Raw genomic sequence first — 12,783 nt, forward strand, 5'->3', positions numbered from 1 at the left:
CTCAACGAAGTACCTTTACAGCAGACAAACACTCTAAACGCATGTTGAGTCTAAACGTGGAGGGAGAACCAGAGGACCTGGAGAAAAATCCAAGCGACCACGGGGAGAACATGCTAACTCCAAATATACAGACGCCAGGGTGGGAATCGAACCCATGACTTCCTGTATACCAGGTGAGGGAGTTAACATCTCGCCACCACAGCACCCCCAATGTCTTGGTCCACTGTGCTCTCCCCTGCGCCCCCCCCCCCGCCACCTCAAGTCCCCCCCCCATCTCAGCCCCCACCCCTCCACCCCCCCCCCCAAAAAAAAACAATAACTGAAGCAAAAATGAAAAGTAAAATAATGACCGTGAAGAGTGCCTTGGTCAACAATATCACCCCATTTGAGACCATAGAACAATCCTTTTAAAATACTACACGTGTGATGTAATGAGCCCTGAAGCAAGATCTGGTTACATAGCCGGGCTCTTGACTTTGAAACCAGGTGTTCCCTTTATTAAAAGGCTACATCATCATCATCGTCGTCATCCTATGCTACTCCACTTACACCAGTCTCTCCTATTCCAATGTTAACCACACAATTACATTCTCGAGAGGACTGTCAACAAAACGGATGAAAAGAAAAGGTGACAGCACATAGACTTGCTTGACCCCAGCCGACACTGAGGCCTACTCCCTGGGGTTGTACTAATTGCTCATGAGGCTGCCACTTTAGAAACTTTAACAATAATCCGATAAGATAGCGCGCTCTTGCATATTCCAATACCTATTCATACAACTGCCTGATGACAGCTATGACACCTTCAGAATGTTTAACGTTTTATATACAGAACTATAATTTTTCCAAACTCTAAAATTAACGGGGGCTATTGGCTTAAGCACAAGTTATAGAGGTTGTTGTTTAACCATACCTCACCATGCTGGTCAAGTGCACAATGAAGGGAGGACATTTAGTCAAAATTATCATGACGAATCATTATATCCAATACTCTTGGTAATATTTTTTTAGCAATTTCAGTCATCAAAAATTTAAAAATTTGCTCTAAATTGAAAAGCCCCAGGATTCCAACACCTCCTACTCCACCCCCCAACTATTGGTCCATTCACACTGAATTTGTCACAAATAACATCCGAGGAATTATCTTTATCTTTGCGACCTGTGAATATTGGTCTTGTATAATTCTGTGCAGTCGTACTATTAATACCTGGTCACTTTCAACCGGTGACATTCTGTTGAGGACTTTAAATATATTTTTAAAATCCAGGATATAGTAATCCGAATTTATGTTGCAGATTGCTGGAGTTATACTCATGTCCTCCACTACTCCTACAATGTGTAAATTATTTATGGAGCCGCCCCAGAGAAGAAAAAAAACTCCAAAAAAGTTTTCCCGTGGATTTTTGGAGCCAAATGACGATTCGTCATGGATCCACAACAACATCATGTCTATATCCCCAGGGATTTTTGGAGTCCAACTCTACATGCGCATCAAACTTTTGACAATTGTAAAAAAAACATCTCTTATTTATACATCTGACCACAGAAGTTCCCAAGTGCATATATACTGTAGGCCACCTTGATCCTTACTAATTTACTCGTTAATATTTTGGCTTATAGATTCAATTACTAAAAGCTGTACTTCCAGAAACATTAAAAAAAGACAAACTAGTCCCGTTCATAATTATTTACAACTTACATTGTCATATGTTTAATAACTGAAAATATTCTAATCCAATCGCCAGGATCAGTTACATTAATTATTTACCAGGGAGGAGCCTTGCCCCATTTAGATATCTCGTGAGGCTGCCAAAGTGCACATTTGGAAGCACTACATTTTCGCAGCCAAGATTACGATTCATAATAGGTGTTTGGGTGTGGTCACGCAACGACCTGGCTATATTTGTGTCGTTAAAATCCTCCACCACCCGACATAACAAATTCAACCGTCACGTGGTGTACACGCGTTACCCGCCCAATAATTATTATTGTTTCGGCTCTACCGGTGAGTTAAAGTTGTAAAAAAAAAACAATCCTTACAGCCAAATTTTTCAATTAGGTACGACGTTTTGTGTGCAACTCATGTGGTCGTATCGTGAAGGTGTAATGTGTCAATGTAGCCCACTCAGCACCCTTTCATCTCCACCTGTATGTATGTTGAACTTCTTTCGCATTGTACATAGCCAACCGTGATAATCGGAGGTGCGGGGGAAAGGACTGCAAAGCAAACACAAAAAGCAGTTCTAAAGAAATGAGTTCGTCAATCTAGATGATTCAAAAGTGGCATAGCTCCAGTGGCTTCCTAATATCGGAAGAGCGTTCCAGACGGCCCTGAGCCGGCAGTAAAACTCCACATTCCCGCTAAGGGGGCAAATGTCCTCCATAGGACAGCCACTGTTGATCACAGGTAAGACACGTAAAACTCTTGTACAAGTAGCACATCAGCTGACGGGGATTATTCTACAGCTAGCGGAACCCGGTATAGAGACATACACGGCACAGGATGCATGGAAGGCCACACACGGGGCCAATGAAAAACAGCCTTGAGGGTTTTGGGTGCCTGCACACTGTTATATCAACGCTTGTCTGCAAGCAGAGAGGAACACGGAGACAGCGAGCTCTGCTAGGGTGTCTCCTCCCTCAGATATGTTTCTCCGCAAGAAAAATACAAAAGGCATATTTTACACGACCATCGGACCCCACTGATTTCTGGTCAGTGCATCATTTCAGGATCACGGGGGGGGCTGACAGTTGTGCAGAAAATACTTTTACAGAGAGACAGATATATGACGGAGACGTATCGTCTGCTTATCTGTGTTGTTACTTTATATTCCGCACAATGACGCGAACGGTTATTTTTCCACCAGCTGGTGACGAGTCGAGGTCTGCCTTTGCACAAAGCATCTGTAGCAGCAGGCTGCTGGTGAGACGCTAAGCTGGGGCTGCACAGTAAAGACTTAATTGCAAGGGTCAATTTGGAAGTCTGCTAAGGGGTTCTGATCATGAAACATTAAGATATTATCCATGTAAGCTGTGACAGATGATGCTAGCAGCCATAATTGTGGACACATTGTGGAGACGTGATTGTGGCCGCTCGGCGTCAACGTGACACTTAATGAAGTAAGTTATAAAGTATGTGCTTGAAGTGGTGCGCTGAGCCTGCATAATGAATGAGTCGTCATCAGTGTGGAGTGTGGGTATGTGTGTATGCATGTTGGGAGCGGTAATGGAGCAGCTAAGCGCACTGCGCTACGAACCCAGCGAAACGAGTGCGATTCCTGCTCACGGCCAACACCAGCGACGATTATCTGAACCGGTCCTGGGCCTCCTCTAAGCCGACTCGTTGGTGCTCATTAACAGCAACTACCCAATCAGCCTGTTCAGACTATATGGGGGACATTCGTCTATCATTGTGTACGCATGTGGTAGTGCAGTGGTGAGCACGTTGCACGAGCAAACCAGCGACATGAGTTCTACTCCTGCTCATAACGAACATCGGTGACGAATATTTGAACCGGTGCTGGGCCTCCCATAGGTCGACTCAACCTAAAATTCGGTTCTGATGCAGTGTATAAACATCAGCATTGGGAAGACAAAGGCGGGCGGGTGTGGTGCTGATCACCCACCCCCTGGTGTGTCGTGCCGGCCTTCATAGGTGCTCACTAACAGCACTTGCCCCAACATTCTATTAAAGGCTATATGGGGGATCTTTGTCTTTTATGCGTGCATGTGACCGAACAACATGATGCATTTAATACGTATTATGTAATGTCCATGTGCACATGCAACCATATAAAGGCTAAAAATGAGAATTCACGTGGCTCTAATTAACATCGCTAATGATAACCATACCTGTAGAGCTATAAAGCACAGTTTTATTCACTTATCCCAAACAACTGCAGGAGACTGAAATTATTTATACTGCAGTTTAACTCACATTTAACATGGATCACACTTTTAACCAAAGGTAACGCTCCACCCCATCAAGCTTTTGCGTTGCTGGTCTCAGCGTACACCGCTTACTTTAACTCAACTCTACTTTTATGTTACACCGACGTTTCAAACAACATGCTCTTACCGTACGTTGCCATCGTTTAAAACTTTTTCCACGTCGTGAGTTTTTTCACCGCCGGCGTTTATTAATAAATAAGCGGGACAGCAGCGACAACACACACTTTTAAATTCAAATTATTTGGCAAGCGGTGCACAAGCACAATGAACAACACAATCTCAACACATTCGTCAAAATAACACCGTGACCTTAAAAGAAATATGGATACATATCATACTGAACTTTTCGGGAAATGGATCAACGTGCACTCCTTCTCCCTGCCCTTTCTGAACTATGTGCGATGAAGAAGGGCCATTTCCCAAAACGTCACCCATTACAAATTCGTCGTTTCTCGAAAGGCCACAAGTGTTGTTGACGAACGTGTTGAGATTTTCAATGCAGCTTCAGTCGCATTAAACAAGTGCCAAGCAAACATTTACCGATTGCCAACACTGGAAATGCACTGGCAACAGATCACAGCAGCCACATGTAACAATGAATCGTGGTCTTCATAAATAACGATGAAATGAACAAGTAAAAAACAATCCAGTAAAAAAAAGGTCCCGTGGAACTAACCTTTGTTGATTTCGATCAAACGATGCGGTATTGTTTCCTGATGTTTTCTATCCGGCTCTGAAACGTGACGTCAAAAATCAAAGATGAAAGTGGGAATCAGTTTTTTATCATAAAACAATATTGTCAAGCGCACAGCCACACATGTTAACAAATGAGTTGAAGCTACAAAACACGAAGGCTTGCGTGCCTCCCAATCGCGATTTAACTTGCTCAACCTGCCCACTCTCGCTCATGCGCAACATATTCCTGATGGGCCTAAAGCTGTGCAAGCTGGCATAACACGAGGAAGAACATTCTTCAAATGCTCTATCACAGCGCACACCGAATGCAAATAAATATATAAAGGCCCATTAATTTTTTCACTTTCATTCAATAAAACCACCCTCTCCCGTACGGGAACTTATCTCAACGGCCATCACATTTCACGGGAAAACGCATTAAAATTTGTGACACGTTTAAAAACACTGCTGCAACCACATTGCTTTATTTGTAAGACAGCAGCTCAAACAGTTTTTAAGGCGTCCCACATTGAGGAACACCGGTAATCATACGTGTAATATTTAATTACAATAAAAGTATAAATTTTGATTTAAAGCTTTCGTGACTGCAGGGATTCATATTCTTGGTTCATTCGGTAAAGTCACGTAGAAGGGAAATAATAAAATAATAAATGTAATAATATTAAGCGTCATAAGTTTATTATTTTATGATTTCCCTTAACAATATAAAAATATTAATTTATTATTTCCCTTCTACGTGACTTTACTGAAAGAACCAAGAATAATAAAAGTATACTTTTGTTCAAGGATATCCTTCATGTTCTGTATTTACGGCTTTTACGGTATGAATGGTTACGTAACAATACATTATTTACGGCACGTTGTCAATCGGTCGCACGTGCAGATTATTTGACCGCACTTTTGGCCATGCCGCTCCGTGTGTTTTCGCGAAGGGTAACGGCCCAAGGATCAGTTCCAACGTCACTTACCGACGGAATCGGCCATGACTGAGAATAGCTCGGTGGGCTAACGACTGCACCTTCATTCCCTCCCCCCCCCCTCCATGAATGGTTATGCAGGGCGAGATGTAATAGTGATCTTTTTCACCTTGGCAACTGTCTATTTGAATTCATTGCATCTCTACCGTAGAAAATGTTGTTGCAACTGTAGTGATATATTCATAATCAACGTTTTTGGGTTTAGATCGCGTTATTTATAAATGTGTCGTAACCCTCCATCACCCGACACGGCCAATCAGTAAAAAAGTGTCACGTTGACAAAAGACAAATTAGTTCACTGCTTTAGCCCACTAATTTGTCTTTGGTCAACGTGACACTTTTTTACTGATTGGCCGTGTCGGGTGGTGGAGGGTTTACGACACATTTATAAATAACGCGATCTAAACCCAAAAACGTTGATTATGAATAATATTGGTCGCGAAAGCCTACGTGTAGTGATATAGCAACAATTATTTTTTTTGAATTTATTTTTGCAGCAATTTGAAACTAGATTTGAGCAGGCAGCATATAAACATTACGTATTATACACTGGTATTCGTATTCATAAAACAAACATAACTTAATTTGTTCTCTTAGAGACGAAAATTTTATATTGTAAATCAATAAGATTTTATTAAAAGTTATATGAACACTGCAACAGAGTAAAAGATGTGTGAGAAATTGCATAAGAATAAAAAAAGACGTAACTCTGTAAATGATTGCTATCATCTCTCTCGTTGTAAACATTCACACTATAATGAGACAAACTTTTAATTGCACACAACATGAAACGGACAATAGAAAGCGTCAATGACAATTTAACAGTGGTGTGAAAATCGCTCGAAAACTGTAAACTATCATTTACTTGGGTAAGATGCAATCATTTACGGCATCACTCGTTCATGAAACATTTGTTATTCAGAGAATCAAATAGAAATTAAGATTGATGGTCATAATAAGAGCAATAATAAACATAATTTATCATCAAAGGATGGCTTCCCAAGTCTAATACTACTTGGCAGAAGGATCTTGCATGAGAATGTTTGGCAAATTTTATTTTAAGTCGTGTTTTGCGAATATAATACAAGAAGTCAATCTTAAATATACTTTGCCATGTAACTGGAAGCATCTTCAGGGCGAGCTTTATCAATACTCATCTCTATACGAGTCCTGTCCTGAGCAGTGGTACAAAAAAATCTACATTATGGGGACCAGTCTATCCACATAACTTCTGCCGACTATCCACAAATCCAAAGTTATTTGATCAATGAGAATAGGTTTTTCCCATTTTTTCTGGTAACAAAACAGGTGTTAAGATGTTAAAACAACAAACTGAAACCTTTTACAAGGAATCATGTCTGCATTAACCACAATACCTGTGGTCAGAATGCAACCCAAAAAAAACACTGATAATATATGCATTGTCTTTGAAACTGATTGGTCCACACCAGAGACAGCTTTCTTTTGAGCCTCGTCTCAAACGGTGTTAGACCAGAGGACGCCAAAAGGCGTTTTGACATCTTAACACCTGTTATGTTGCCAGAAAAAAAGGGAAAAACCTAAGATCATATTTTGGTACTGGAAAAAGAGATCCCATGATGTTATTTGATCAATTCCAGAGGGATGATAGGCTGAGTTCATTTTAACTCCTGAATTTCTAGTTATAAAGCATGGAGGGACTTCTGGGCTCTGTGACACAAGTCACAGACAAGTCACAAAGCCCACCATATCTGTTCTAGAGAAGCCACACACAAACTGCATTTGGCCCAAGGTTGAGTGTTTACTACTTTTGTTGATACCTGAAAAAGAACACTTTCTCTGAATCACATTGCACCAGCGAACCGAGCAAATGATTTAAGTGGAGTGGAAACATGTTTGTATAAGCCGTTTTTATACAAATAGACCAATTTAAATTTCTTCTTGAAGCCACAGGTTGAAAGCTTGCTTGAGTGGTTAAAAAAAACCGTGATGGGTGGAATTACCTTTTATTTAATATACTATTGCAATGAGGCATTACAGATTGGATCTATTGCACTTAAGGAAGAAATCATAGGCTATATAATACAAATATTCACTTTTGATACTGGTCTACCAGCACAACAACATGGCTCTTACATACAGACCATGAAACGGTGAGTTTAACACATAGCAAGCTTTCGCGAACAATATGATCCATAATAGAGGTTTTTTGGACGAGATCGCATAAAGATAAATGTGTCGTGAAACCCACCACCACCCGACACAGCCAATTAGTAATGTTTGTCACGTAAACAAAAGATGGCGATTTGTTACTAGTTCAGCACACCGGTGTGTCACATTTACAATTCGAGTATAATTGTAAATGTTGTTGGTTTACCCTCCAAAACACAGGCGCGCTGAACTAGTCACTAATTTTACGTGACAAACTTTACCAATTGGTTGTGTCGGGTGGTGGCGGGTTTGACGACACATTTATATTTAAGTGATCTCACCCGAAACATCTTTATTATCCATGAAACGGTGATTAATCTCTCACAGTGGAGCAAATCTGAATGCACTTTCTTCATAACAATCCACACCCTATTATTTATGTGCAAGCAATTGTTTGAATATTCTTTCTCAAGGTTTTTATCGTAGCTTTTTTTGACAACGTAATATCCAAAAAAATGAAAAATAAATATGTGGCCCACTCGACCTGTAGGTTTCTGAACAGTTATTCCATGCCAGTGACAATCGGCATAATCAATTTTTTGTTGGTTCAGCGGGTAACAAGAGTGACGTTATGTATTCATATTCTTGGTTCTTTCGGAAAAGTCACGTAGAATTTAATTGTTTAATATATTTATTATTTTATTATTTCCCTTCTACGTGACTTAACCGAAAGAACCAAGAATATGAATCCCTGCAGTCACGAAAGCTTTAAATCAACATTTAGTGACGTTATGCTTTTGCTAACACATTTTTTAAATACCCGGGAACTACAAAAGATGCAAAATTTTACTGCTAAAAGTTTCCAGTTCATTTTGTTTAACTGGGTGAGAACTCAAGGGACCAGAAAGAGTCTCATTTGCAAGGGTGACCTGGGCCATTAGGTCTGCCAGTAGTGGGCGATGATTGCCAAGGTTAAATCGCAATTGAGTAATTGCCAGGTAATTCTTAGAATTTGACAAATTTGGATGTTGACGTCGGCACACAACGGCCTAACTCGTACGAATGACGTCATTTGACCTTTTATTGTCCACTCTGAAGCAGGCGTGTATTGCTATAGTTGTTACACCTGCAGTAATAACCAGGGCGGCTGCTGGATTCGAACCGCGAACCTCCGCAACGGTCAAGGAATGCGCTATCGCTAGGCCAAGAAAACCTTAACCAGCTGTGGGGCACCGTGTGCAACAACAACAAAACCATATACCAAACAGAGTAGGGTCACGTCCTAATGTACCGCTGCACGCACTAGAAAGAACATTTTTAAACGGGACCTGTTCCTTATTTTATACCATTCTTTGTTTGTAATTGAAATCCTAACTCTGTTGCACAGAAACTAAAACAGTTGTCATTAACTATGAACGTCACTTCCCTGAAGACACATTGCAGCATGCTGCGTATGATGAATTAGCCAATTTACATAAATAAGAGCTGTCATTGCAGCAAACATTGTCTGAATGTTCAAATAAATTCTACATTTGTCAAACAGTGCTCGGACAATCATTGAGCATGTTTACAAGCCTAACGAGCAGTGTTTTAGCAGTCATTCATAATAATTATCTTTCTTTTTCAGGCTGGAAGTACATCGGGGGAGTCAGAGGGTCGTGTCGGTAATGTTAAACACGTTTATAAACAGACACAAAAATTAGGGCACAATCGCATATTTATCTACCGTGCACCTTTGCGTGTAGATTACATTGGACATGGTGGAGCTTACAAATACACTTTGAATAGGAGCCAATTTTATTGTCTCCCCTCCTGCGATTTTTCTAATATCAATTCTCATTATGAATTTATTCAAAATTGTAAATGCATTGACAACACCTCGACACTCACCTGTGCACTCTGCCACCTAACACCTTTCACCTGTGCGGGTCAGGTAATGTAAGAGTCAGGTTATCAACAGTTGGCCTTTTGATGGTGGCGGGGAACCTACCCTCCGACCCCCCCCTCTCCGTGAGCTGCACATCACCCACGACTTCAGAGGCCGCTAGTTTGATTCGCACCCCCGGCGGCACCAGCCAAAACAATTATCCCCACACATGTCCACCCCAGCAGTACAAATAAGTCACACGGCAGGTCACCTAGTGGTGGGGTAAAGTGTGAGTACGCCCGCCTCTTCCCACAAGTCTGGTCAGTGTTGAGATATTGACCGTCCCCCTTAGAGCTCTAGTGGAGGCCTGTCCACCATCAGTAGCATGAGCAAGCAATTGCAGGGCTGCACCTTTACCTTTAAATGAAATTGTACCACACCGTGACCGAGGTCACTGACCAATCAGAATCGCACGCAATATACACGTTCCAATCAGTTCACCAGGCTCACTGTTCATGAACTCTTGGAAGTGCTTGCACAAAGGATAGTAACATCTCATCCTGTGTTCTTTGGAATCAATCAGTCCACCTGGCATCGATGAGTGATTCCCGACTCTTGGAATCGTTAATCGATTCTGAGAATGGTTAACCAGTTGACAGATTACAGTTTAACAACCCCAGCCAAATCTTGATTCTTTCGGTAAAGTCACGTAGAAGGGAAGTAATAAAATAATAAAAATAAAACATAATAAAATTATTCTCACGACGTTTCGGCCACAACGCAAGCAGCCGTCATCAGGTGAAAACCAGGTCTGTCGAGGCGACAGCGTCTGAATGAAACAGCACACGAGCTTGGAGCATATATATAAGCTCGTGTGCTGTTTCATTCAGACGCTGTCGCCTCGACAGACCTGGTTTTCACCTGAGGACGGCTGCTTGCGTTGTGGCCAAAACGTCGTGAGAATTATTTTATTATGTTATATTATTTTTTATTACTTCCCTTCTACGTGACTTTACCGAAAGAACCAAGAAGATGAATTCCTGCAGTCACGAAAGCTTTAAATCGAAATTTAACCCCAGCCAAAACCCTCAGTCGTTCATCACTCACGGGAGGATGTTCCTTCTTGGCTGCTGTCTCCACGAGCTGGAGACGAGACTCTTTCCCTGTTCACGTTCAGGCTCAACACTTCTGCAGCACACGGCTTCTGTCGACAACTGAACGTCTTTTCCCATTGACCGTCTTCATTTGTTCATCGACTACGATGTTGCCTCTCGCCTTCGGGCATTGTAACCCTCCTTTCCCGATAAATAATGATAAAAACTATCCACAAATAGAAACCTCCCTCTTCCTCAAACTTGCCAAACGCACATATCCTCTGCCCCCCCCCCCCCCCATTGTTTTTACCACCATCTTGAGATGTAGTTACATTTAGAATGGTTTAGAGATACAATTTACCACCCAATTAAATTATTTGGTATTGGAATTACAGTATTAAAACTGGAGTCGAGCGATGCCAACATCAGTGTCCAAGCGTTCAATAAAAAAACGTAATATTTATACCTACTAGTTTCCATGCTCCATGTACACAGTAGCTTAACGAACAGCACGTTGACTCTTTGCACTTAAATTAGTGCAACACACGAGGATGTTGCACGTGCACATCGTTCTGTGCACGTAATGTGGCTTTCGTAACAACTGGGTCGTGCAATGACCGCGACGATTGCAAAGATTTAGCGCACACACCGCCCACCATGTCGTTCACCAACGGTGGAACAAAATGCGTAGAGTTTAAATACTCATAATTCCGTGGTACGCTTGAAAAGGAGCCGCTGCAGCTTTCTTCCAGTTACATCTCGTAGCCCTTATTTCCCTACTTTTAAAAAAACGATAACGCAGATTACGGGGAGATAGGATGAGCGGGCCGAGAGCTTTGTGAGTTTAAACGTTTTAAACATTATATCGAGTGGAACTCTCCGCTCCTCTGAGAGCCAATTTCAGCTTGCATACAGGAGCAATTTACACAGCATCAGCAGCAGCTGCATCAATATAACGGACTGAACACATGTTTCATTAGCTGTAACAACACTGCACCCTTGTGCAAACACACACAATAGCTAATACCTGCTTGCATAAAAACGACCAGTTCCACCCTACATACCATCCAACCCATAAGTAAGCTAATTAGGTGAAATTACCCAACTACCACACATGTTGGAAACTAAAGCTAGGGACAGGTATGCTGCCATACAAGTTGGGTTTACATTTACATTGCATTTCTGCAATATCAAGATATAAATATTTGCTTTGAGCTGCATATGGATGATGCTATCTGCGTGATACATTGCACCGTGTTTGCGGATAAAGATTACGATTCAATTTGTAAGAAAAAAATCAAGTTTTACTCTGTACTTGTTTTTTATTTGACTGTCAATGTTGTTGTTCAAGACTTACTATGTTCAACAAGTGCAAGTATCTTAACGTGATCATGTGGCAGAGTAATGAAGCTGTCGTTTAAAGTTCTACATATATTTAGCATGCTAAACGGCATTGAGTTATACGAAATAATGTTTAATCTTGCATCTTAAATGCTCGGTGGAGATGAGATATTAAATCTGATAGCCCTTTGTAAAATCAGGCGTATAAAACTGCACTCAATGGTGCACTAACGTACAGTATAATAATGCTCTGCAATCAAATAACGTCAGTACCTTTAGAACAGTAAAGTATGCCCTCTAATTATTAATCGAGAGAATTAAATGTAACGGCCCTTCAAGTGAACATGACCAGATGCTCATTTTATGAAGGAATGATCAGACCCAACAGCACTAAGGCCCACTTCTTATCGTGAACATTCACAGCTTGAAAAGGTCATGCATCAGAGGCTGCTGCTGCCATTTGGCAGTCAATCTCATTCCTCGATTCAAACATCATTCTTCGGTGTATTAAATGCCTCTTAAACGAAAAGCCAGCAATTGCTTGAGACTGCTTCATTTGTCTGCTCAAGTGAACAATTCGTTAAGGTTTTATTTGAGCAGCCCATTTAAAAAAAAACCTTTGTTCATTTCCATACTGGTTCGTGATCATCTTGGTAGACGAATTTAGGTAAATATTCAGATTTTATTGAGCGATTTTCCCCAATGCAAAGACAAAGACTCCCATATA

At 41.2% G+C, this 12,783-nt stretch overlaps 1 protein-coding gene across 4 annotated transcripts in view; it reads right to left on the minus strand.

Annotated features, from left to right (window-relative positions):
• The window catches only part of LOC133347753 (myocardin-like), a 140,644-nt gene that overhangs the window by 61,810 nt on the left and 66,051 nt on the right, over nt 1-12,783 (minus strand). For 3 of the 4 annotated variants that reach the window (XM_061560324.1, XM_061560320.1, XM_061560321.1), the window contains one exon: nt 4,628-4,684. The exons of the other annotated variant lie outside the window; for it this stretch is intronic. In XM_061560324.1, the coding sequence (XP_061416308.1) occupies nt 4,628-4,684 (57 nt within the window). The remainder of the gene's footprint in view (nt 1-4,627; nt 4,685-12,783) is intronic. 4 annotated transcript variants of the gene reach the window in all.

This window comes from Lethenteron reissneri, chromosome 26, assembly GCF_015708825.2.
Source record: "Lethenteron reissneri isolate LAM-NWPU_2019-01 chromosome 26, ASM1570882v1, whole genome shotgun sequence".
Lineage (NCBI taxonomy): Eukaryota > Metazoa > Chordata > Hyperoartia > Petromyzontiformes > Petromyzontidae > Lethenteron > Lethenteron reissneri.